This window comes from Taudactylus pleione, unplaced genomic scaffold (assembly GCF_031769625.1).
Source record: "Taudactylus pleione unplaced genomic scaffold, aTauple2 ptg000421l, whole genome shotgun sequence".
Taxonomy (NCBI): Eukaryota; Metazoa; Chordata; class Amphibia; order Anura; family Myobatrachidae; genus Taudactylus; species Taudactylus pleione.
Window position 1 is genome coordinate 1,010,805 of NW_028284823.1, and position 27,337 is coordinate 1,038,141.

Consider the following 27,337-nt stretch of genomic DNA (forward strand, 5'->3'; position numbering starts at 1 on the left):
CCTCTATGATAATGTGTATTGTTGCTCTCTGTAAATATAACTTTAAATTGGCAACAACAAGTTTTTTCACCTATGAAATAGTAGAATAAAACATAACATTCCAGTAGCAGAGGTGTCCACTTACCGTAATGCAAGGGTGTCTGTCCTTCATCATCCTGGGAGGAAAGAAAAAAATAAAACAAATTAAAAAAAACCCACACACATGGATCAATGGTTTATACAAATCTACGTATAGCTGTGCTAAATGGATTGGCAGAACTCCTACAGATACCTATAAGAGTCCACTAGCTTCAATGTGTATTGATAAAACGTCACATCATAGGCTGGGAAACCATTAATGTATTCTGGTTCATCAGTTTGGAGAACTAAACATTAGACATATATACAGATAAACAGAAGCCCTTTCCTAAAGAGCTAGACACATTATATTGTTTGATTGCGCATATATATTATATATATATATATTTATTTTTTTTTCCAGATACAGTCCATTACAAAAATACAGCATTAAAAAAATTAGCAATGGTTCCATCACAGTCAAGTTAAGCAACAGATATCTCGGGGCCCGGCATACTCATGTTTTTGGGGCCCCCCCCCATCACATTTCAGTAGATACAGTACATGCCGGTTGGCCACCCAGCCCAGTGCCTCACAGCCCCAGCGCCTAATAGATCCAGCCTCACAGCCCCAGCCCATGTCTCGCAGTCCCAGCACCTTTCCAGCCCTGTGCTTTCATCTCCATCCGGCCTGCCAATTCATCTACCGCTTCCCAAACCACCGCCCGAACCGTGTCTCCCCAGCCCCCACAACCACCACTCGAGCACCACTTACCTGCAGCCTGCTCCTGTTCCCTTCCCTGGCGGCTCGGACCCCAGTCCTCTCTGACCCAGCAGTGTGACATCATGACGCCACTTGCGCTGCACCAGGTCAAAACAAAAAACTTTATTGTTCCAGGCTGCCGGCAGCCTGCCCTGACGAATACAGCAGAGGCAAGGGGGGACACATGAACTGGGCCTCTGAGATTCGTGGGGGGCCAGGGCCCCTCGCAATCTCTGGGCCCTCTACATGTGTCCCCTTTGTCCCCCCGTCGCCAGCCCTGATCACAGTAGAAGTTGACAAAAATTAAATTTTTAACTCCTGCATCAAATATCCACCTGCAAATCACATTTAGTCCAGATCCACTTAAACATTTAGCTAAAAATACGATCCCTTTCTAGCTTTACTCTACATAATCTTTGACAGCTACATTATTTATATATATATATATATATATATATATATATATATATAGTACAATAAGATAAAAGGAGCATTGAGCATTTAAATAGTATCAAAGATGGAGGACTATATAAATATACATATATTTATTAAATCAAACGTCCTGAGAACTGACAAAAGCTGGGTACACACTAGACGATACGTCGCCACATCGGTCGACATATCGTCCACAGCTAGTGTGTACTGGCTTTCTTGTTGATGATGCTAGCATCAGTGCATCATCAGAGATATCGTCCATCGAACCTGCATGCAGGTCCGACAGGCGATATAGTCAGCGGGAGCCATGCCACCGAATGCAGCGTGGCCCCCGCTGTTGCACTTGCTGATGCTGGAACCCCGTCGGGTTCCATCACTAACTAGGCCGGTACACACTAGACATCGTCTAGTGTGTACCGGCCTTAACGGAATGTTTCACTGACTCATCAACGCCCAGCCCAACCTCTGTACCTAGAAGCATGACTCCTATGGGGGTAAAAAAGGGCAAAAACGTTTCCTCCCCCTGTGCAATATTCTGCCTGACTGACTCATTGTGGCTGTAGCACAGTTCAGAATGCAAAACACCACCTGTCACCCCAAGTGCTGCCAAACATCACTGGCAGTTGGTGTGGCTCCTCTATTTGAATAGTGAGGGAGGGGGATGTGTTACTACACAGGTGTGGGAGGGGAATGTCAAATGTCTTACTACGGGGTGAAGGAAGGGAATGTGTTACAACATTGGCGAGAGAGGAATGTGTTATTACAGGGGTGAAGGCGAGGGAATGTGTTTCTCCAGAAGCGAGTGTTACTACAGGTGTGACGGAGGGATTGTATTTCTACACAGGTGAGGGAGGGGAATGTCAAATGTGTTACAACACGGGCAAGGGAGGGAAAAGTGTTACTACAGAGCTGAGGGAGTGGAGTGTGTTAGTTACACAGGTGAGGGAAGGTAATATCTTACACTATAGCATTGTATTAATGTGTTATTGGAGAGGTGAGATGGAAATTGAAACAGTAGATATCTAAAGTCTACTAGGGTGAAACCATGTACATCAGCAAATATATATACAACCTAGGTGAAACCGGGTACATCAGCTAATAAAAAATATATATATATATATATATATATATATATATATATATATATATATATGCCTTTTGGTGGCAATAGCGTGATATCGAATTTAGGCCCAATGTACAAAATTAAAACACACAAATCCTTTTACTGAAGGCGGCAGCAGTCTTTCCGTATGGCAGCCAGATGAATGTGATCTGAAAAAGGGGGTTGGAGAGAACATGCGCCCGATAGTATAGTTAGTTAAATAATAAGGTGCACGTGCTCTAAAATAAGTGTGCGTACCAAATAAAAAATATTTTACGTTTATCTGAGATTACACAGAGAAGTCGATGGATGGGATGAACCCGGGATTATGATGATTAGGAAACATTAAGTGGAGGGGCTCATTGGAAAAAGAATATAGTGAAGTGTCAAAAGTCATCGGATAGCAGTATGTAAAGATAATGGTAGGTGGCGTCACCGTACGGCGACGTCTTGGAAATTCCCAGACCTGCATCTGTTGTAATGTGACATCTCGTGAGTCAGTTTGAACACCAGCTAGGCTGCTCATAGCAAGGCGATGTGACACATTCTTACAATCCTTTTTCTCTTTGCGACAAAGCAGCTAATTTACTGTCCAACATAGAGGTCCTTGGTCTTTGTGCAACATCTTTTATATAATTAACAAAAAAAAAATAGCTTCACTGTTCAAAGCACAACTTTCTTCCCATAACAGTGTTCCCATAACAGTGCATTACCATAAATAAAATACAAAATTAAAACATTGCTATTGTCCTTTCAAGTGATCTGCACTAGGAGGAATGTGACAATTGACAACACTTATGCAGACCACCCAGTAGTGCAGTGGTTAAATTAATTTGACAGTGCCCTTAATGGGTTGTCCCAGGAGAATGAATACAGAGGTTAATGAATACAAAGATACACAAAGCTCCACTGTCTTTGAGAATTCCACCTGACCCAAGCAGGGACAGAGAGAATAGGGGACAGATGATGTGGGTGGGAGGTTGGGATGGGAGACTCGTGCCAGCCTTTAAACAGCCAGGCATCTGAGGCCTGCCACGCGTTCCTGATTGGATTAACATCTTAGCGCCCAGCAGATGAGTAGTGTGTCTGATGGGATCACAGGAGGTAACAAAGGTCTTGTCCCATCATCTACTGCACATATGGCCTGAGAATGGTCTCTAAATGTCTCAAAATGGGTCATAAATGTAAACAATATACCAAGTGATTACTTTGTACACCATTTCTGTATGCACCTAAAGCTTCTGCTACACAGATCAGTAATCAAAAGTGTTAAGTGTTTTAAAGGATTCAGATACATCAAACAATATCAAACCGTAGCAGCACGGCAACAACAGAAAATGTGTGGAATTACTTCACAATTGACTTACATTTAAATAGGAGACTTCTTGGGGGGGGCGATTCAATTGTTTACACAGCGGGGGTGCGAACAAATATGTGCGATAAACCCGTGGTTAGGGCGCCCTAACCAGGACTTTAGATGGGATAGCCGTTTTACACAGATAAACCCAGCCTAATAGGGCGTGAAGATGGCGATAATGGGCGTCCAGTACAATTGAATTGCAACACTGGGCGCCCACTACTTATTGCCGCCCACACAATTGAATCACCCTCTTGGGAAGATGTATCAATCCTCCTAAAGAGTGGGGAACTGGACAAGTTGACCATAACAGCCGATCAGCTAGTATTTGTCAAGTACATTCTTTAAAATGTAGGTAGAAGCTGATAGTTTGCTATGGACAAATTCTCCACAAGTGAGGAATCCAATCATGCCAAGTGGCCCACATTTAGTGGTCTTGCCAACCGCCCAGAGTGCATCCAGTAAGCAGGCGCTACCTGCCACAATACTGTCGTGTTCAGGGCAGAGAACAGAACTGCAGGTGGTTTGCAGCAATGATAGTAAGTAATTAGCTTTATTTGGATTTGTGCTGATATTTGCACCAAATGTTATTAGCCTCTTTAGTCACATTATCAATACTCCAGATATTAGAGATGTGCTGGTCTGCTCTATATGATATAAACCCTATGTGACTTTACAGAGTATCTTACCTACTATTGTCTTTGCGGTTAGTAATTAGCATTTGTACTACTAGCTGCACCTAAACTGGCCATATATTGCACGCTTATCATTCCAAACTGCCAACTGTACCAAAGTCCCTCCCTGGTGTAGATCTGTGTTAGCGCTCACATACCGCTTGGTGCGCTCTTTAGATACACCAGTGAAACTTGCACCAGCCCTATGACAGATGCAGTTTCCCCCGTCTGAGTGTGGCCTCCTAAGTGAGAGGTTCAGCATCTTTGTAAGCAACCGGTTTCCGTGACACGCCGCTGACACTTTTAAGACACAACATCTCAGTCCGTCTATTTAGCCACTTCCGTTACCTCCCACTCACCATCAAAGAAGGCCCCTCACATTTCTGCTACCGTGCGTCCAAATTTGTACTGCGATTCTGTACATACAAAACTGGAATGTATGAGCGGTGTAACTCAGATGCATGCACAGAAAAAACAAACAAAAAACTGTTCCACTGCGTCCAATATCGCTGCTGCATCTGAAGTTGGAATGATTATTGGCTGTTAGTATTAAAACGCTAAAATGCAACCAAAAACCATTTGTTCTAACGTGTTGGTTAAATTAAACATAACTGACTTAAACCAGCCCAAACAGCAGAATATCGTTCCAGTGTAGTTGGAAACTTTCCCCACAACTGAACAATTTTGATTTTAGAGATAGATTGTAGGTTAATGCAATAAATGTATGTTAATATATGAATCAAAATTTTTTAAAAATTAAAGAAATATGCGTGGGGACCCACTATTTTTTTTAACTAGTGCATTCAGCTTTTCACTTGCTACTCCAAAATCTGGGGGAAATAACGGCATGGGGTCCCCCGATTTCAGAATAACCAGCAGTGGGAGTTGCTAGCCTGAGGGGGTATCCATAGTGTAGGGTTCCCCCCCAACATTGGTTTGACCATCCCCAGGCTAGCTGGGACCAGAGCTGGTTTCCCCAGGGGGGAAAAGCTCACAATCTGTGCGGGCTCTCTCCAATCTGGGTATAATATTGGCACCAGATTGGCGCCTCTCCTGACTCGTGCCTTTAATTCAATTTCAGACAGAACTCTATTCTCCAAACAATCGCTGGAGGCTCATATTACTGTCCTACCTAAAGATGCTAAGGCCCCCACCTTATGTCCTAGTTATAGGCCTATTTCACTACTAAACATTGACTTGAAGCTCTTCGCAAAACTCCTAGCCAACCGGTTGAGGACTCTTTTACCAAAATTGATTCATGATGACCAGGTTGGTTTTGTCTTGGGTCGTGAGGCTAGAGACAACACCACCAAAGTTATCAATTTAATACACCAAGCATCTCTCTCTTTTCAGTCCATTATTTTATCGACCGATGCAGAAAAGGCTTTCGACAGGGTTGACTGGGAGTTTATGTCAGGTCTTTTGCGCCATTTGGGTTTGGGACCTGCTTGTTTACAGAGAATTCTAGCTTTATATGACACCCCTACAGAAAAAATCAAGGTCAACGGTTTCTCTTTCTGATTCTTTTGCTATTTCAAACGGCACAAGGCAGGGGTGCCCACTCTCCCCACTTTTATTTGTCCTGTGTATGGAGGCTCTGGCGAGGGCCATTCGACTAAATACGAATATCTCAGGTATCCAATTAGGTGGTCAGAAATATAAATTAGCTCTTTTCGCTGATGATTTTATAGCATTGATTACTAATCTGACTACCTCCCTCCAAAACCTTATACTAGAATTTCAGAGATTTGGCAGGCTTTCCAACTTTAAAATTAATCACTCTAAATCTGTAGCTATGAGCTTGAATGCACCTCCATCCTTGGAATTTTTTTTTAAACAATCCTCTTTTGTCTGGCACCCTACTAGACTTAAACATTTGGGAGTATATCTGACTAAAAATTTATCTCAATTGTTCTCTAATAATTTCATTCCATTATTACAAGTTATACGTAATGATTTCACTAAATGGCGTAATTTACGTTTGTCCTGGATTGGCAGGATTAACGTGGTGAAAATGAATTCCCTCCCAAAGATTTTATACTTAATGCAAACCCTTCCAATTCACATTCCTCCATCATGGTTTATTGATATGGAATGTAGTATTCGTAGATTTGTCTGGAATAACTCCACACCACGTTTTAAACATTCTATCCTATACCGACGTAAACATGATGGTGGCCTACAGCTTCCCCACATCACTAGTTATTATCATGCTGTTATGCTTAATCGAGTTCTGGAATGGACTCGGGCTAAGGGTTCCAGACAATGGATTAGGTTGGAGGAAAGTAGCCTGGCTCAGGCTATAGAAATAGTTACTTGGCTTCCTAAGCTCCCAACTGTTAAACACCCCACTATAACCCTAACTATTCGCCTTCATAGTTCATCCACTATCTAACTTCCTTCCTGGGCAACTCTGATTGCTCTCCGGGATACTCCTCACGGTCCTTTCAAAGTTGGTTAATTGAGGGCCATTTTAGATTAGGTCAGTTGGTTAGTTCGTGAGGGGTGCGTCCGTTTGTAGATCTCCAAGAATCGTGGAACTTACCCAATTTTCTGAAGATTTCTGGAAATACCTTCAGGTACGACATTTTATTTCCACCTCATGTAAGCTTTCTGATCTTAATAGATCTCCAACTTTATTTGAATCCTTATGTTCAGCTTCTCAAACGCCGTCTCATACTGTATCTACATTATATTCACTAATTATTGCTAACCTGTTCGAATTACCCCCGGTATTTACTAAAGTTTGGGAAAAAGAATTCCATGACAAAGTTCAAGACATTGATTGGGAGTTAGTATTTAATAACACTTTTGCCAGTTCCTCCTGCATAGCTACTCTATACTTTATAAAGTTATATCACGCTGGTATAGATATCCCGTAATTTTAAATAAAATGTTTCCACAGGTAACAAAAACCTGTTGGAGATGTAACTGCTCCGGGTAGCATGCTCCATATATGGTGGAACTGTCCCTCTCTAATCCCATTTTGGTTAAATGTTTGAGTGTTCTAAATTAATACTTGGAGAAGTCCCTAGAGACTCGGGTCTCTGGGTTTTAAATATAACCATCTTCCACGGCTTCCTACAAAAATTCTTTATTGAGGCAGTTAAACAATGCGGCTAAAGCTGTCATACCTGTTTTGTGGAAATCTACCTCCCCTCCCTCCATCAAAGACTGATTTAAGAGGATAGATTATTACAGGGATATGGAGGATATTATATATTTTTCTAACGATAATCTTACCGACTCTACAGATGTCTGGCTTCCCTGGCTGCTGTTCAAAAATTCCGCACAATACTCCAAGTTTAAAGGGTCGCATAATGTTTCTGTATCTGTTTTTCCATGATTTCAGGTTTGTTTTTCCTTTTTTAGGAGGTAATTAAGTATTGTATATTTGTGCTCTCTCTGAAGATGTGTTGGAGTAACCCATTTAAGAATGTGTTCTCTTTTGCTCAACCCGCTCAATCCCCCTTTTCCCCTCAGACTTTCCTTCCCCGATTTTCCTTCCTTATTCTGGTCAAAAATTTTATTTTTTATTTTTAATATCTATCAATTTAATTTTTATTTTATTTTTCTTACTCTGGTTTTCTTATTGATTTATTGTATAGTAATATTGAGGTTTTTTTTATATTAAATTATGAATCTAATTGTATTATTCGGAATGGAATAATTTACTGTTATTAACTGTATCCACTCTACTTCTTTTCTGTATTTTACTTGGATATGTTTGGTCCTCTTTCAATAAAAACAGACTGTGTAAAAAAATATTGGCACCAGGGCTCTTCCCAAAATCTGATTCCCAGTAATAAAAATGGATTTCAAAACATAGTCATCATTAAGTCTCAGCATTTCCCAGTTGCCAAACATGGCTGCTAGGGCAAACTAACACTTTGAGAAAAACAAGTGCCAGCTTGTCCTGGCACTAGGACCACTTGGGATCCATAGTATACCAAGGAAAAATAAAATATAGAAGCATAATTTTAGAAAAAAAACAAACAGTAAAAATGTGGGATCATTGCGCTTATTCTTAACATTTTCCCATGGTCTGACCTCAAGTAACTGTGAGAAGACCTCATATTACGTATAGCCGCAATGTTAAAGTATAGGGCATTAGCAGCAAAATATAGAAAATTATTTCTGGGACTTTCTGGCAGGTGTGGGGTTGTTACAGCTTCCATTTGGCCGTCAGAATCTTTGGACCATGTAAGTATTTAAGGTGTTTTAAAGTAAATTGTCTGTGTATTGAAGTGTTTTTTTTTCTCTAATACTGTGTGTGTCTTTACAAATGTGTCCTCATTGACCTACGCGACGTAAACATCCAATTCCGACATAGATATCCAATGTCATACTTGTCTTTTTCTCACCGCAGTCACACACAGACAGCTGGTAGTATGCTGGGGACTTGGTATTTGCATATTTATCATAATCGTGGCAGTGTGAATACACACGATGTTGCGTGGCTGGATGTAGTATCGGACCCCGGTCTCTTGCCTTTTTCACACTGCTAGATCACCCAGATCCATCAGAGGTGTACAGGGTGTACCCGGTCCTTTATTGCATTAATAAGTAAAAGATCCCCTGAAATAAGCTACCCACTATAATTTGCTAACCAATGACCATGAGTTCACTTATTTTATACATTATTAGCACTAATTCCGCTGTTGGATACATGCTATTCCGATGCTTACCGCAGTTAACACAGTTAGTGCTGGCATCTGCTGCGGAGGCCATCCCAAGATCTTGCAGAACAACGGAGCATTCCCTGTGTACGTGTAGGAAAACACTGGCATTCTCTATTGCAGTTTTCATATTGCTACCACACATGCATTGGGCCCAAGTGCAATAATATAAGGAGCCACAGCAAAGAATAACATAATGACAACCCGATTCACACAACATGATTGTTCAGATGCTGCATTTACAGATGGCTAAACATGCTGGGATGACATCAACAAGAAATGACCATTTAAGCACCCTCGCAATATATTGTTTATTTAATTCCTCTGTCACAGACAGATTTGATTACTAACAACATATTCTGGGTGGAGAACCCCCCTTAAAGTAAAAAGTCACAAAATTAATTTTTACTTGAGAAATTTGTCAGTGGTTCCTATATAAGAACCACCTGCGTTACGCTTTCATTCCTCTCTAATGTTATTCGAACCAGGAACCACAAGACTATTTTTTCCTTTCAGAGAGTAATAAAATTACTACAGTACTGTATAAATATGTACCCCCCAGTCATCGCAAAAAAAAAAAAAAATCTTGAGGCAGGATTACATAAATGTAGCATGAGGTCATAATGGAGACCAGTATATCCCATGCAAACAGTGCTTAAGCACAATATAAAAAGGCGATCATTAGGAAGGGTCATATCAGCATGTACTATATTAGGCAGCCATGGCAACTCCAACTGCACCAAAATGCTGTTGTGATGGGTTCCTTGTGACAGATCTACATTCACAGGACTAATGAGCGTGCAGGAAATGATCACACTGTAAATGTGTCAGTTCCCAAGAAAACCAGCTTAAGTTAAATGGGGGCTGCACAAACTCCACTACAGGAACTGCTACAGTGCGTTAATTGAAAATCAAAAGGTGCAGTGCAGAGACCACAAATCCCAAGTATCCTATGACTGGTTTAGTCATGCAGATGCACATACCAAGCTGGTTGTTTGCACTGAACGCCAAATGTCCACATCTCTTCATTTAAGGCAGGCACATGGTGGATCAGCAACACAGACCCGTATATGATGACAAGTGAAGAAAAACTGGATCGTGTGCGATCCAAGTGCTGTTGCCAGCCAGCGACTGACACTCATGCAGAGGGCAGACATCTGATAACGGAATTTCCCAGCACGTCATATACAATTTTAAATAAAGCAGTTTGGATTTCGACCAATACAGCTGGTTGTTTCCCCCCAAACACTCAGCAATATAAAGTCCATTTAGGTGAAATGATCAAATCACCCAAACAGATCACACAATGTGTGGCCAATATAATATGTACATTACTCAATAAACGGATACATCCTATAAGATATAGTGGTCTATTTACTAAGCAGTGTTAGGAGACAGAGTGAAAAGTGATAAGGTGCCAGCCAATCAGCTCCTGTCATTTTTCAAACACAGCCTGTGAGATAACACTTGGGAACTGATTGGCTGGCACCTTATCACTTTTCACTCTGTCTCCTACCTGCTTAGTAAATAGACCCCATAGTACGTTGGCAAACAGTTTACTGCTACAATTAGGAAAGACCAATGGTGGTGGTGGTGGTGGGGTGTGTGTGTGTGTGGGGGGGGGGGGGGGTAGGGAGAAACTCCTCATCAAACCACCACCAGCACGGTGTCTTCTAAAACTGACACTTCTAAGTACAGACATTACATAGATGACAAGTGAAATGGAGAATCCGCTGCTCTCAACGCCCCCCAAATAAGCTGTAACATTCATCTATGAATCCAGGACACAGAATGGGGGCACTGGGAAGATGGAAGGAGGGGACAGGTGGGACCTGCCGAGAGCAGACTGCAGTTTTTATAAATACATACAGAAATAATTAAAATCTAAGGGGTTTAGAAGGGTTAATCTGCTTTGTATAATCTGAAGCATAAAGCCAGCACAATCGCAGCTCAGGACCGGCTGTGCCATATCAGAGGCGGGAGCACAATGGGAGGGGGAACAAGGGTGTGGGGAGGATTAACAAAGCCTGGAGAAAGGCAGGGAGGCCTATTAGAGCCAAATATATATTAGGGATGAGACTGTGTTGCAGTGTACCAAGCAGTCAGAACAGTAGGTGACATGAATGGGGACGCAGAGGAAAAGAGCACTGCTATAGGCAATACAGCGGAGAAGCGAATGGGGGAGTAATCTGTACCAGGAGGCTCAACTGTCCGACCGCCTCCCTGTGAGTCTCTGCAGCAGGTTGAAGGGTCAGCAGAGAATAACTTTCATCCTGTGACAGCTGAGAGTGCTCAGCCTTTGCTGATGGAATCATGGAAATTGGATTGCACCCATTTACCATCCTGAAGTAAAGCACTGTATTTATCCTATTACCAGGAACATTGCAAGAGCAGTTCCATTACTCCCACTCTCCCCACACTGGCCGAGTTCTAGGCCCCAGCAAACGTCAGTGTCACTAAACAGCACAGGAGCCTTATAAAGTCCAGGTATCTGAAACACTCTCAGATCTGTCACAGCACTGGGAATTACAGCAAGCCCAAAACCATTTCAGGTTGAGGTTTGGGTTAGTAAAAGTTTGCCATGAGTGATGCAAAGTTTGTACCACTTTTTTACTGTTACATCAGTGTAAAAAGCTCTTACATAATACAATTCTCTGAATTATTTCCTTACCAATACTCAGTATAAAACAGATATGTGGTTACAATTCCAGCAATATTTTAGATAAAAGACTTTCTTTTTTTTAAATTTGTACCCTCATGTTATGATATTTTACTAAGTCTTTCCCATCAAAAAGTGTTTTTTGTTTATACCAAGTGCCCACCTAAAGCTGGGCATACACGTCCAGATAAAATGCCTGTCAGACCGACAGACATTTTATCTGGTAGCCTGCCAGCCGCAGATGTCGGCGGCATACACTGAGATTTGGACTCATAAATATCACAACGGACGGGCATGCTGGACAATCTGGCATGTCCGACCAAGCGATATTTAACCCTCGGTCGTCCGCACACACGCTACAATTATAGGGGCGATCCGCGGATATCGGGCGGATCGCCCCGATAATTGTAGCATGTATGGCCAGCATAAGGTGTAACTTTTATTGGTATATTAAGTCTTATTTAAAATATACAGAAAAAAGTCCAATAGATGTGAAGAGATATGTAGGCAAATACTATCGGGACCAGAAATCAAAGTTACTACTATGCTGGCACTCTATACGGGACAGTCACCTGTCGAGGTAAGTAGAACAGTGGAAGAGAAAGAGGACAAAGATTAATCTGGTGAAAAAAACCCAAACAATATTGAACAAACATATATATTGACTACATAGTAACCAGGGCCGGCTCCAGGGTTCAGAGCACCCTGTGCTGGCCCTTGAGAAGGCACCCTAATATCATGTGTGACCAAATTGGGGTGTGGCCTAATTACCATAGGCCACGCCCCCTATGTGATGTTATTTTGAGGTGTGCCCGCATGGCACGCCTCCAAATAACATCAGACTGGGGGTAAAGCCCAGCACTCCGTCACTGGCTGGGCTTCCACCAGCCCTCTCCCGTCAGTGAATGGTTGCCGCGCATCCATTCATACTCTGGGGGTCCGACACCGCCGCGGCGGGGGTCCCCAACCTCCCGATTTGGCCACTTTGGCCCGCGAGTGGAACAGGACAGTACTGTCTCGCTTAAATCGGGATGCTGGGGAGGGGTGTCACCCCTCTACGGTTGGCGCCCCTGTGCGACCGCACTGGTCGAACACCCCTAGAGCCAGCCCTGATAGTATCATTACACTACCCAACAGCCATTTTTTATCTGACATGATCTATATCAATTTATATTTAATGTTGGGCATACAATCCAAATATAAAAGGTATAAGAACCAGCGCTTGTTTAAACCAAATCTCTTTACATTAGAAACGGATGTGTAAAACATTATAGCAACACATTTTATAAATTATAATACAATCAATCACAAAAAGGGACTTCAACATAAAAACGTATATTATATATTGAAAACCAACTGCTAGGAGGATCCAAATATACCATCAGAAATTTTCTATATTCAAAAAAAAAAAATATGAGTATTTAATCACAGCAAGTGCTCGGCAAGATTCCCTTATGTCTCCACTATAGGGTATGCATCCTGCCCAGACTCCTCATCCTCTATCAGAATCCCCTTCCTCATTCTCCTCCACATGCTGGTCCTGGGGCAGAACCATGGGATGCCATGTTGCTTGCTGGCTACCGGCTTGTGTGCATAATGGGAACAAACTCTCTTCAGTGCCTCTGGCCTACGCATGAAAGAGGCTTATTAAAGTATGGCTGTGTTGTTGGAGGGAATCAAGTATAAGGATCATGGATGGAATCTGTGTTGTGACAAAAAGGTAGTTGCACTGCTGTTAGGTTTGCAAGGTGGATTCAAAAAAGTACTGCTGTCTTCTGTGTTTATGGGACAGTACGAACCCTAAAAATCACCATATCACAGAAACCTAATGTTGCTGGAGAGAAAAAAATAGCACGTACACTCCATTGGTTGAGCCGAATAAAGTTATTTAACCCCAGCTTCACACATAAGTTAAGCTGCATACACACAACGATTTTAGAAACCAACGATTTTCGTTAATGATTTTCCCTTGACAAAGTGAACGAAAATCGTTGACTAAAATAGTTGGTTACTAAATTAATGAAGGATTTTGTCAACGATTTTAATGAACGATATTTTAATCATGCGCACAGTGAAGGGACTTCATTCATTCTGTACAACATGAACGATTTTCTGAACGAAAATCGTTATGTTGGACAGTCAGAATGGACGATGAACTACAGACTACAAACGGGAGCGCGCTTGGACGATTTCCGTTCATCTTTCACCCCTCCAAAAACTGAAGGATTTCTTTATACGATTTAATGATAATGTTGTTATGGTTAAATCGTTCAAAAAATCTTTATGTGTGTATGGACCTTTAGGCCTAATGAAGAATTTAGGGCCTGATTCAGACCCACGGCTGTCCGCTCGCAAGTGGGTCGATGTTCTTCACTGAGCATGCGCACGACGGAGGGAGCTCCGTCGTGCGCATGCGCCAGACGCGACGAGCGAAGGAAAGTCCTTCGCTCGTTGTGTCTGATCAAAGGGGGCGTGCTGTCGATGTTGATTGACAGCACGCCCCCTTTGGTGGGCGTGCCGGGGGCTCGCCTCCCTGACAGGGGCGTTCCCACGGGAACGCCTCCCGTCAGAAGCCGGCCCACTGACATCACTAGTGATGTCAGTGGGAGTGATTTTGGCTCTGATAGAGCCAAAATCACTCCGGAGCTTGCGGTTGAAAACCTCAACCGCAGGCTCCGGCTCGCAGTTTCGATGGTCGCGATGGTCACGACCATCGCGGCCATCAAAATGCACGCTCGTATAGGCTGTGGGTGGTGACCCACAGCTATACGAGCGTCCAGGAGGATGCTCCATTTTCATGGAGGGCGGCCCTCATTCAGAGCGTGCGCTCTGCTCAGAGCGTACGGCTCTGAATGAGGGCCTTAGTTTTCGAAGTTAAGCAAAGCTAAGAGAAGGCATATTTGTTGGCCCCCAAATAAGGAAACTGCTTACGGATTACATTTTTTATACTAAATCATAGGCAGGGAGGGGGTTCCAGTTACTGGAAACCTCCCTCCTCCAGCCCACACCTTAACCACAATAGAAATGGTAATATAGAATTTTACTAATGCTGCATGTGTTTCTCAGTATGACAAATGAAATAATTAGCACCACCTGTGATCTTTTAACATGTGTAACTGGGTACACAGATAACAGATATATCTGCAGATCGAGGGATCTGCAGACAATGGTTGTACACACTGAACAACCATCATCTGTCATCTGGTTGTTTGTTCCGCTGGCCGGGGGACGTCGTTCCCCCCTCTCCTGCTGCAAGTGTACGGGCGGTCTGCTGAACGCCCGTATACACAGCAATGCCTCAATATATTTGCAGATATATTGGGCATCGGCTGTGGAGCACAGCCAACGCGAAATGTCTGAATGACGTTGACTGGCCGACGCACAAAAGATATAAATTGGCCGATCAATTGATCGCCCAATATATGTGTATATGTGTACCCAGCATTAGTCAGTAATAAATACACCTGTGCACCAACTAGGAGATCGGGAAAACATGCACTGTTAGGAGTGCACTGCTATAACCCCGGCGGTTTCAACCACTGTGATGCGGCACACTAGTGTGCTGCGAGCGGTTGTCAAGTGTGCCGTGGTGGTCAGCACAGTGCACTTGTACTGTAGTGTGTTTTATTCCTGTGGAGGCCAATGTAGAGTGTTTTATTCCTGTGGTGGCCAATGTAGAGTGTTTTATTCCTGTGGAGGTCAATGTAGAGAGTGTTTTAATCCTGTGGAGGCCAATGTAGTGTGTTATAATCCTGTGGAGGCCAATGTAGTGTGTATTATTCCTGTGGAGGCCAATGAAGTGTGTATTATTCCTGTGGAGGCCAATGTAGTGTGTTTGATTCCTGTGGAGGCCAATGTAGTGTGTATTATTCCAGTGGAGGCCAATGTAGTGTTTTATTCCTGTAGAGGCCAATGTAGTCTGTATTTTTGTTAAGTGGGAGCCAATGTGTTTATTTTTTCATTGGTCATGCATGTCGCATCGCCGCATAGTGTGCCTTAATAATTTTAAAATCTTGTGTTTTGTGCCTTGTGCTGAAAATGGTTGAAAATCACTGCTATAGACCATCAGGGTTAATTATTAATAGCATATAACAATACACTATCCAATGCATGAGGAGACCAATATATACATATGTCCGGGGTAGGTCTAAGTTCTTCTGCTGCTCCCCCGGACTTGCTCCCATGCTCAGAAATGGTGCCCACATGTGGGATAAAGACATTTAGCTCAGGCAGGATGGCCCTACTGCCACACCTAATAGCTTACTGTGATCGTTAGTCCTGTATATGCTGGAATATGACACACAATATACTTTGTATAATGTATACTGTATTAAAGCTGGATAAATGTTAATTATGGCCTCTTCATGGACTGGCCCCATTCACTCTAAAATCAGCATTTGGAAACCCCACTCTAGAAATCCTGCATTTGTCCCTGTAAATTGACAGAAATAGAGTCGGTTGCTTGGTCCTCTTAACGCTGATGTGCGTGGAATCTTAGGGAACAGAAAAGAGGCCAACTACATGTCCATCGTGAATGAACTATTGGACAACTACAAGAATATGGGTTGTAGAATGTCACTTAAAATTCACCTTTTACATTACCATCTAGACTTTTTCCCTGACAACCTGGGTAGTGTAAGTGATGAATAGGGGGAACGCTTTCATCAAGACATTCTGACAATGGAGCATCGCTACCAAGGACTCTGGGACCCTGCAATGATGGGGGACTACTGATGATTCCTTTTTAGAGAGACCAATGAGACACTGTACAAACTGAAAGCGTCAACATTCTATTTCCCTAAAGCAAATGATTTTACATTTATCTTTTATTAGTTTCTGCAGTTTAAGCATTTCTGTAGTTTTATTATTATTTTGAATATGAATATGATGAGAATATTTCAAATTCTATAGAGAATTTTTTACATTTTCACTCATCTCCCTTTTTGCAGATATAGCTATTACCACTTTTGTTATTTGTGTGTATCTAATAAATGTGACATAATCGAGAACATTTGATTTTTCCACCAAATTTAGCATCCCTGCAATACTCCGGTGACTCCTACTCCCAGATGGGTCAGCACAGGCTGCAGTGAAAAGGCCACCATTAATATGGATATTTCCACTGTGCCACCTCATACCATTTGGGAAGGAACTCTTCCTCGCATCAAACTTGGTAATACCAACAATTTGGAGAGACTCACTCCACCCAGGAGTTCAAACAGAATCCAGGTGCACTCTTAATCTTCAGTCAATAGTGACAATTTCACTGATGTATCAATAAATAATTGTTAATATTTTTACTATAGAATCTTCTGTAGTCAATATATATCATTGTTCTATATTGTTTGGGTTATTGCCACCAGATTCAACAGTTTACTACACTGCGCCATCTTTCTCCTCCATTGTTCTTCATTTAAAATGTCACTTACAACATGGAACATTAACAAATAATAGATTATTTAGGTGCTGAACTGTGAGGTGAAGATCACATGTCCAGAACTGCACAGCAATCCAAAACGTGATAGTGAGAGTGGCAAAAAGGAAACTATATAAAAGAGGGTAAGGGTTTAGTATGAAATCCTGGCTGTCGGGATGCCGCTGGTCAGAATACCGACAGCGGCATCCCAACAGCCAGAATCCTGACACATAGAGAACAGCGGTAAGTATTTATTTAACCCCCTACCCTAACCCTCCCTGGTGCCTAAACCTAACCTCCCCCTCCCTAATCCTCAACCTCCCCGATGCCTAACCATAACCCTCCGCCTAATGCCTAACCTTAACCTCCCCCCTAACAACCCAATACTTACCTTCAGGATGCCGGCGGTTGGTACTGGTGCCGGGATTCCGACCTGTCAGGATTTCGGCTCCCAGTCTTCTGACTGTCAGCATCCCGCATCCCGGGATACCGACTACATCCAGAGGATACAATACAAGTTACAACAATCACATACAAATAATTAAAATGCACCAGATATAAATAGAAGATAGTGCTGTATAATCAAAATCAAGTAGTGCATCTCCAGCATAGATCAATGTGAGAATAGCAAAATAGTAGTATAGTGTGGAGTTGCTTTTCAGATTCTGCTGCTCATCATTTGCCAAATTGTGAAAGGTGAGTTTTAGCAGCTATCCTAGTTAAAGTAAAATAAGAAAAGGATTCTGCAGTTAAATCTCCCTTCTCATTTCCGCTTTCAGCTGTTTGCCTCAAGGGCACTGAACAGCCAATGAGAGAACTACTCCAGTAGACCGTGCCACTGTTGTCACAAGACAGGTTAAGGTAAGGGTAGTTGGTTAGCTAACAAGAATAATGCTGGCAATCCAGTGAGATTATTGGTACTGAGTCATTAAGAAAAACTCAATTGACGTAATATCAAACAGAATATATTTCCCTTATATTTTAGAGCAGTCGTGCAGCAAAAGTACAGAGATAAAATATTATTTAAATCTTAGAAGAATAGTTGTGCAGCAAACAAAATTATCATCCAAATAAACACTTCAAACCAATATGTCTCACTGATATTCAAATAGAAAAATATGCCATAAAGTACACAGAGTTGAAACAAAGAAAATATAAAAGTGTATACTTCTGAAAACACACGCAGACACGGATTCCCAAACTGAGTGCTGTGACGCACTTTGAGGAGTGCCATGGGTTGGTGGTTCAAGACAAAATCAAATTATTTATGGTCCATGTAATTGGCAGCCATCAGCTCTGGTTTTGCCAAATATATGAGGGCAAACTGAAGCACAACCCTGTCCACCACCACATAACTGAACTTAAGGATGACAGCATGCAAAATGTACTGAATTTAATACTTTTTGCAGAATTCCTCAATAAGAAACTTTTGGCCTAGGGGTACCATAAAAAATGCTGATACTCTAGGGCACAGTAATTCAAAAAAGTTTGGTAACCACTGCACTGAGATAATGACTGATCTTTTAAAGGTATCTGACAGAGGCACTAGTGGCCAAGAAAATGTATAAATTCCTCTATACAAGGTGTGTATTGCAGGATAGGGACATTGGAGGGTTCAGCAAATATCCAAAATTGCCCTACCCCGCTAATTTGGCACATGGTGAGCAGCAGAATGTGGAAAGCAACTGCTACTATCATACTATTCTTCTATTTTCACACTGATCTATGCTGGAGATGTACCATCTGATTCTGAATTGCAGAAACAATGTTGAGGAATACAGACCTCCTATTATACCTGGTGCATTTTAAATATTTATACGCGATTGTTGTCACTAGTATTGTACTCTTTTATTGTCTCTTATACTTTTCGCCATTCTTTGCTAGTCAGTCAATCTACATAATCTATAATATGTTCCACTTTATAAGTGATATTTTAACGACTTTATACACTAATAAGTGTTACATTTAAGACTACTCATTCTTTGCAGAAGTGTCCCATCCAAAAGAGTATATATCTTCCTATTTTCTCTCCTGAATTTACCAATTCCCTATTGGGGAGCACCACCACTATTAACTATTCAACTCTTTTTGCGAACTCGATTGCCCATCTAAACTGAAAATTGTTTTAGTTTTTTTGCGCATGTCGCATCCAAATAGACCAGTTTTAGACACGTAAAGCGGCTAAACCTGGCTAAAGTCCTGCTTATTGCACCCAGAGAGGAAGTTTCCGCCAATTTCTGCTTGCCACCTCAGGTGACAACGATCATAATTCATGTGTCTGCACCAGTCAGCAGAAACAAAAAAACAGCTGCCCGTAAAAACAATTGAATTCCCCTCTAATGCTGGGTACACACTATACAGATTAATCTGCAGATCTAGTGATCTGCAGATGATGGTCATTCATACACACTGAACACCCATCTTGCTTCTGCCCATGTGTCCCATCCTCCTCCCCGTGGCTGCGTGTGTACGGGCGGACTGCAGACCGCCCGTACACACTTGCTGTGGGACAGATATGTCTGCAGACATATCTGTCCTAGTGTTCACTGGTCATGTGGACGGATACAGTGATTACGCAACAGTACATGAGAGCACATGCCACAGATAGAACCTATAGTACATATGCCCTAAAACTTTTTGGCATGAACAAAACATTGTCATTTTAAAACCACAAATCTCATTCTTAGGAGGGAATTAAATCAGTGATGTCCAGCTGTGAACATTACGGTCTAATACGGTAGATGAATTTCACTAATTTTCTGTGCATCTCTGCGCGGTGAGAGGAAAAACAGAGCGAATATACTGGTAGCGAAGTGCCTTCACTGGACTGTTCTGTAGACACTTTGAGGCCATTGTGCAGAACTGAATTACCCCTAAATGTAGACAAAGTAGATGCAGCAGAAGGTAGTCACCACTTAGCACATTGCCCCCAGTTGTTGAGCCTTGTTGGATATGGAGGAACAGCAGGAAATCTCTTCTTGTTAGTTTCTTTGGCCCAACAAACAAAATGTTAAACAATTTGTTTAGTGAAGTTACCGTGAAAGTCCATTTAAGCAGCAGCTTTGATACAGGATGGAATTATAATTGTTGTGGCATTTGTGTACTATATGTAATAGTATCTGCCTCCCGTGGGATTTGGAAACCTATAAAATGGAATGACATGGAGGTTTAGAAAGCTGAAAAGGAGTGTCACGGTGCATGTTGTGCTATCGCCTGCTAATCCTCTCTGAGAGTTTCCTAATCTGCCGTGTGAGATGTTACAATTGAGCATGAAAAGAGAGCACAAGATGTTGCAATGGTTATTGGAGAGAGGGTCTGTGCTAAAAGGATCAGGAGGTGCTGGGTGGAGGGGGCCGGGGAAGGGATAAAGCTGGAGGTCTAATCAAATCAGCTGGGAAAGCTGCAGTCTCTCAGCAGTAACCTTGCCAATCAGAGAGGGACAGAAACATGCCTGTGCACACTAATCCTAGGGTGTCCTTCACCCCATCCAAATCACACGGAAACCACCAAAACACCATCATACATCATCACGTCCACATTCTAACACTCCCAGAAAGAATCACTATGTTCCTCAACTCAAAGAACAACAGGCAACAGACCAGAGGTTTGTATATGTGATATATGCGACTATAAACATACCTGTAACCAATACTGGCATGTGAAGTGATACATGTATACCAGTTACCATGTATTCAGCGTGCTGGCAAGTACATTGCTCTAGAGTGATTAGTCTTACACCTGTAGGTCAGGCTCTAGCTATGTGCTGGGAAGGTACAAATGGGAGGTGGAGCAGTGTCCTTTGGGAGAGATATTTATGGTTATTGATCTGCGGTGAGAGCAGTTAGGAGGGGGTTCTCTGCCCTCAATTAACTTATGAATCTGAATCCAATACAGCCGGAGCTCTGACCTCGTGCCTCACTCTGCCTGTGCTCATTACAGTTACCAAGACCTCTTTACCCCTCCCGGACTTAATCTAAGGAACAGACTGGAATCCTGACTGATAGCTGGCCTGTGGCATCACTCATTCACTGCCAATATCAATTGACCAAACCACCATGACATCAGTTTTATAAAATCAGATGCTGGAATTAGGGAGAAAGAACAAACTGTAAAGGAAAAAGCACTGTACATTGAAAGATAAAAATACATACACACTGCATACAATTTTTGCATTTAAAACAATTATATTTACATAGCGATCATAAGGGGGACATTCAATTAAGTGCCAGGTTCCTTCGTTATTGCTGCAGGGAAAACCTCACTCGTTTCCGCTCATTCCTCTATGGGGACCCAGCAAAAAAACTAGTGAGGTTATCCTGCTCGGACAAGCCTTACACCTAGTTCCCCATGAACCTCGTAACTAATTGATTCAATATAAATACTGAATACTCCAATTTTGTTTTCATTTTATTTTACAAAATCCAAACAAGCTGAAGGTCCTAGTAAGGGTCTCTATTACTAGCCCGTAGCGTTATAGTCGGCTGCTGTTTATCCACCTCCAGAGAGCACAACATGATTCTGCTTTAAAAACAGCCGATCTGCAATTTAAATAAGAAAGCTATAATTTTTCAACATAGGCCGAGCTCTAATGGCGATCCGGTCACTTGATGTTACGGGAAACCGCCTGCTGTTCTCCTAGCAAAGACTTGGGAGCAGGAAAATCTCTCAGACCTCAGGATCACTCGGCTGCAGGTTGTTGTCACTAATGAGATGGATTTGGCAATGGATTGAGCGTTCAATAATAATGTTGTTTGTGAGAATCTCTCCCCGCGGAGACGCTCACTCTGCTATTTATTATCTCTGGATTGTCTTCCTCTGAAAGCTTTAAAGAGCCCCTCACCCTGCCACTTACTTTATCCCCCAACGCAATCTATTTATAACCACTTTTGCCATTTCTGGCTTATGTCAGGGGTTCCCCTCTGGCTGCTTATTTTGGGTGACCTCTGAAACCAGTCTACAGGTTTATTCCCAACCCCCAAAACTTTAGCAGTTATGACTGAAAAAAAATGTCCAGCAAAAACCTGCAGTGAAACACAGCAAAGCACTTAGAGCTTGGACTAGAAAGGACAAGAAACACTTAGCCAGCACAGAGCCCTTACTAATCATAACATCAAAGGAAATTAACTTGTATTAACTTTAAAAGGCATCAATAAGGTGATCATCCAAAACAATGTATTCTTCTGGCTTTTGGTTTGAGGACAAGAAAAAAAAAAGAAAAGCTGTAAGTTTATCAACATGGTGGGTGAGAGCTGTCATGTTGGGAATAGACCAGTGCAAACCATTTGAATGTATGAGAACTATTTTAATGTAGCAGCACATATGGCTCCGTGTGGCTTCTGTTCTCATAGGATAACGAGCTTCAGTGAACTGGTAAAAAGCAACTCTCAGCTTCAGAAGGAACAGGTTAGTATTTCTGGGTACACATTAAATGTTATGTGTACCCAGAAATACGACAGGTGACCGCCTCACAGACAGGCCTACATATGGGCGGCCGGTACACAATAGACGATTAGGTGCTCAACATGTCAGTCCCTGCCGCATCCCTGTGCATGAAACCGCCAGTCGCATCATCAGATTGAGCTGCATGTAGGGACAACCTGACCATGTGGCCGCTGACCCCGCGGCCGACAGTTGGAACACAGTGCACGATTGACGATATGTCGGCCCAATCCGTCGTGGCGGGCGAAATATCGTTAAATGTGTACCCCAGCTTGTAGCCTTTATACCCGCTGCCGCCTGACATTGACTCTGCATTTCCCTTTATTAAAATCCTATATATTTCTGTTTTCTGGAGATCTGATCTATATTTCTAAATCTTTCTAAATCTTTTGGGGTTTATAAAACAGCGGCTTTTCAAAGTCACAGATTTTGTGCCCCTCAAAAAGTGCAAAACCAGGTGTGTTTTGCACTTACTAGTAGTGCTGTATTAATTTCTGCGGGCAAAACACAGATAATCGTAAATAAGTAAATAAACCCTTCTGTCTTGGCTGAGTCATCATGAATCCCATCATGGAAGATGCTTTCAGTGTAATAAGGGGTGTTTCACAAACATTAATCAATCATTTCAAGGTGCTTCTATTAAAGGTCATAAATACAATCTAGAAACAACATACAGTCCATCCTTGAGGTTACCAAGTACTACGAAGCAGTACCTGAAGTAGTAAATATACACGCATATAACCTGAAAGAATGGCAGATAATCTGAACACAAAAAAGCATAACCGAACACAACCAAACACCCTGTCGGTTCTCTTTGGAGCAGAGACACCCATGGAAAGAAAATGCCCTCCATTATACCGCACTTACACTTAATAATCCTTAGTCCATCCTACATTATTTACCTGAATGGAAGACAGATGACAGAATACCGGTAGCTATGGCTAGAGAAATATATTCACCATTTATAAGAGGAACAGGTCTTGTTTTTTGGTTTATGCTTATAGAAGAAAACCACGAGGTTCAGGTTCCTATTGGTAGAGCGCTTTCCATACCTATTGCTGAATGTACAGAAACATAGAATATTGTTCCGTACACAACACTTAAACAGACATTTAACCAGGGATGACGACAGGGGAGGTTAGGGCACTTACCAGCCTCTGTCGTAATCTTGATCCTGTCGGGCAGCTGCCAGCATTTCAATCCCATTCCCATCAACGATACTGCTGCTTATTACTGATTTGGTAGGCTTGCTTTCTTAGGGCTATGGGTGAAGCTTACAGTGTAGGTGACCAGTACTTTCTAAACTAGGTACACACTATGCGGACAGGCGCTGCCAATCCGATAAACACTCGGATAAGACCTAGCGTTTATAGGATCAGTGCGCACAATTTCATGCGCAGTGTGTACTTTCCTTTGATCTCAACGGGATCGGTTGGACCAAGTGTGCAGCTCATATGATGCAACATCCCGATCTGACAGTTTGCAGGGGCGCATGAAGCCGTTATTTGCCAACGCTCCTGCATACACAACTATATAATTATCGGGCCGATCATACAATTATCGGCTGATCAGACCTATAATTGTATAGTGTGTACCCAGCTTTGGGCACCGTTTATTTCAAATTGGGAATGTTTTCTTCCAAGATGGACAAACTGGAAATCTGTCGGCATCCTGACCGCCGGGATCCCTTACCCAACCCCTTTAATCCACATAATCCCCAACACATCCTTACCTGCATATTTATGTGAGCATTATGAAACAGAAGTATTGATACTAGTTCTGTACGCCCTCGGTCACAGGCCCAGTGCAAGAGGCTACGACCCTAAAGAAACAACAGGCCATATTTATACAGGATTCCAATATTATACATTATATACAACATTTTTACCATAGTTCACTTACAGTACATGGACAACTCTGTACCTTTGAGGGATAATCACAAAACATTTAAAGAATTTATGGCTTGTGTCTTTCCCTATGTTATTCCTTTTTGTCCAGAATAGGGTGACATGGGCTAAGAAAATGTAATCTTTTTTCTATTAAGGGGAAAAATAAAAAAAATGGACAGTGGGAAGGACGCTAATCGGCCTAGCACCCATCTGCTCTTAATGCTGCAATGTATCGGTGAATTGATGATTTTGTAGTAAGACTGTCTCTCTCATAATTTTCCAAGTCCCACACTACATGACAGGTCACATCAGAGACCATGTCAGATGGCTGTAATGTGTGGATTAATCATGGTAATTACAGGCTACATTAGTAGATACTGTCCACTGGAGCTTCAGCCACTTGTTAGCAGCCAGATAAAATCCCCTGAATGAGTTGACCATATTAAAGTGAAATTACAAAATATAACATACTGTATGTATTTAGGACACAATGAAGTTAGGGGCCTTGATAATGTAATAGAACAAGGGTAGACAACATTCTCATTTGGTGCCAGATGTTCAGTATTACAATCCAAAAGCACCATTACAAAGTATACAAGAGTTAATGGTATCCCTGCCTTTCCTTTATTGAAGTTAGGTTCCTCAGGTTAAGTGGGTGATTTGCAGCCTGGAGACTAACACGTTTCAGAATTTTGTATTATTTAACTGAGCAGGGTCACTAACCAGAGGCTCAGACATTACTGGGTATGCAGGCTACTCTTGAGTTCTCTGTTTTGGAGAGGTCTTGAGCATCAAAAATGTCCCCTGTGTGAGTAATGGAGGTGGACCAGCTCATGTAGTAAGAGAGGAACCGACCTCATGGGTGCCACTCAAAAACACTCTTAGGGGTAAATTTACTAAAGTGAGAGTTTTTAGAAGTGGAGATGTTGCCCATAGCAACCAATCAGATTCTAGCTATTCTCTTCAAGAAGGTGCAAGTTAAATGTTATGTAGAATTTGATGGGTTGCTATGGGCAACATCTCCACTTCTAAAAATTCTCACTTTAGTAAATTTGCCCCTACAAGTGCCACCTTGTGGCAACAGCGCCAAGGGTTGCCTATGAAAGGTCTAGATCAGGAATATTCAACATGTGGCCTTCCAGCTGCTGCCTATGAATGGTCTAGAGCAAGGATATTCAACATGTGGCCTTCTAGCTGCTGTGGAACTACACATCCCAGCATGCCTTGCCACAGTTTTAGTATGCCCCAACAGCAAAACTGTGGCGGAGCATGCTGGGATGTGTAACTCCACAACAGCTGGAAGGCTGCATATTGAATACCCCTGGTCTACATCATATCACATGCACCACAGGGGAGCTTCATACAAGATGGCAGCACAAAATAACCCATCCCAATACCCATTAATACCCTGTGTCTCAGGCTATGGATTCATAATTTCATCCCTATTTGGGAGGCACAGAACGCAGAGATCGCAGCCAGGCAGCACATTGCCGGGGCACATACGTAAGTATATTCAATGTATGATGAAGCAGGAGACACAATACAGGAGAAGAACAAGCAAGAGGACAGAATAGAATACATTAATGAAAAGATATACTACACACCTCATCATCTGCCACATTCACATCAATGGCCCCTGTAGCCAAAGCCTGAGATATTCGGGTGATGTCATTTTCCCGGCAGTAGTCAAAGATATCTTTATCTTCATCCCTACAAAGTAACAATATAAAAAAAATGTGGAACACACACAGAAATACAAAAAGAGAGATAATTGTATTCAATCATGTCAGACAAGTGTAGGTTTTATTACAGATAGAGGGGGAGCTGTACTAAGCTCTGGAAAGTGATAAACTGGAGAGTGACGAACTACCAGCCAATCACTTTCCAGAGCTTAGTACATCTGCCCCTTAGTGAGGACTCTAGTCAAAACTACTTTTTCAATTCTACTATCTAGTAGAACAGGGTCCTCATGTCAAGGTCTCACATGGTCTGTGAGAGATACTACAGCTTACTGGCACCAGATACTACTCTAGGACTAGCAATCAATGGTTGCAACGTAAACAGTGTCTTGCCTCTGTCAAAGCAGAAGGGAGACACAAGGCACCACAGGGTTTCTTATTTTCGGAGGCAGGGATCAGGGTATAGATTGGAAGATAACACATAGCACAGGGACATATTAACGAAGGAGTAAACTCCAGGGCTCTGCCGGAGTCTGGCTGCTGCGCTATTTTCCTGGTGATCTCCTCACTGCGCCTAACGCCGGGAAAATGGCCGCGGTGGCCATTTTACAGCCAATTTGTAGAGCAATGGTACTGCCAGCGCAGGACTCTGGAAAGGTGAGTATTTAATAAAGGGATGCAGGGTGTGCGGTGTGGGCCCCCCTCGGACCCAGGGGCCCGTGTGCACCTGCACTCATTTTTCGTTCCTTAGTAAGTGCCGATAACACCAGTTTTGGAGGCGGCGGCAACAGCAGAGGTCGAAGGCGCAACTAGAGAAATCTCCACTTTCTGCATTTATACATTTTGGAGGAGTAGCAATAACCAGTTTTTGGCAAAAACTACAGAAAAAGGGGTTATCAACTATTCATAAATTTGCCCCTATTGCTTCTGTGGACGAATGGGTGATAATCGCAAGCAGCCATGTTCCACATCTAGTGGAAAGCCATCTCAGAGTGATGACTGTTGTAGCAGCAGAGAATGGACCATCTTCCTGAATGCCCATGGTTTTGAATGAAGACAATCAACGAGTGTGAGGTGCGTGTGTAAACACTCCCTTGGCCATGTAGAGAACATATATACTTGTACTAGACAGGTACAGCTTGTAATCAGGGACTGGCAGCATTGAAAACCACAAGTTGTTACAATTTAA

General features: G+C 42.4%; 1 protein-coding gene across 1 annotated transcript in view; it reads right to left on the minus strand.

Moving 5' to 3' along the window:
- The window catches only part of ACBD6 (acyl-CoA binding domain containing 6), an 85,651-nt gene that overhangs the window by 2,356 nt on the left and 55,958 nt on the right, over positions 1–27,337 (minus strand). The window contains exons 5-7 of the mRNA XM_088447136.1: positions 26,074–26,179; positions 24,313–24,402; positions 125–155 (exon numbers count right to left, since the gene is read on the minus strand). Coding sequence (XP_088303262.1) covers positions 125–155; positions 24,313–24,402; positions 26,074–26,179 — 227 coding nt within the window. The remainder of the gene's footprint in view (positions 1–124; positions 156–24,312; positions 24,403–26,073; positions 26,180–27,337) is intronic.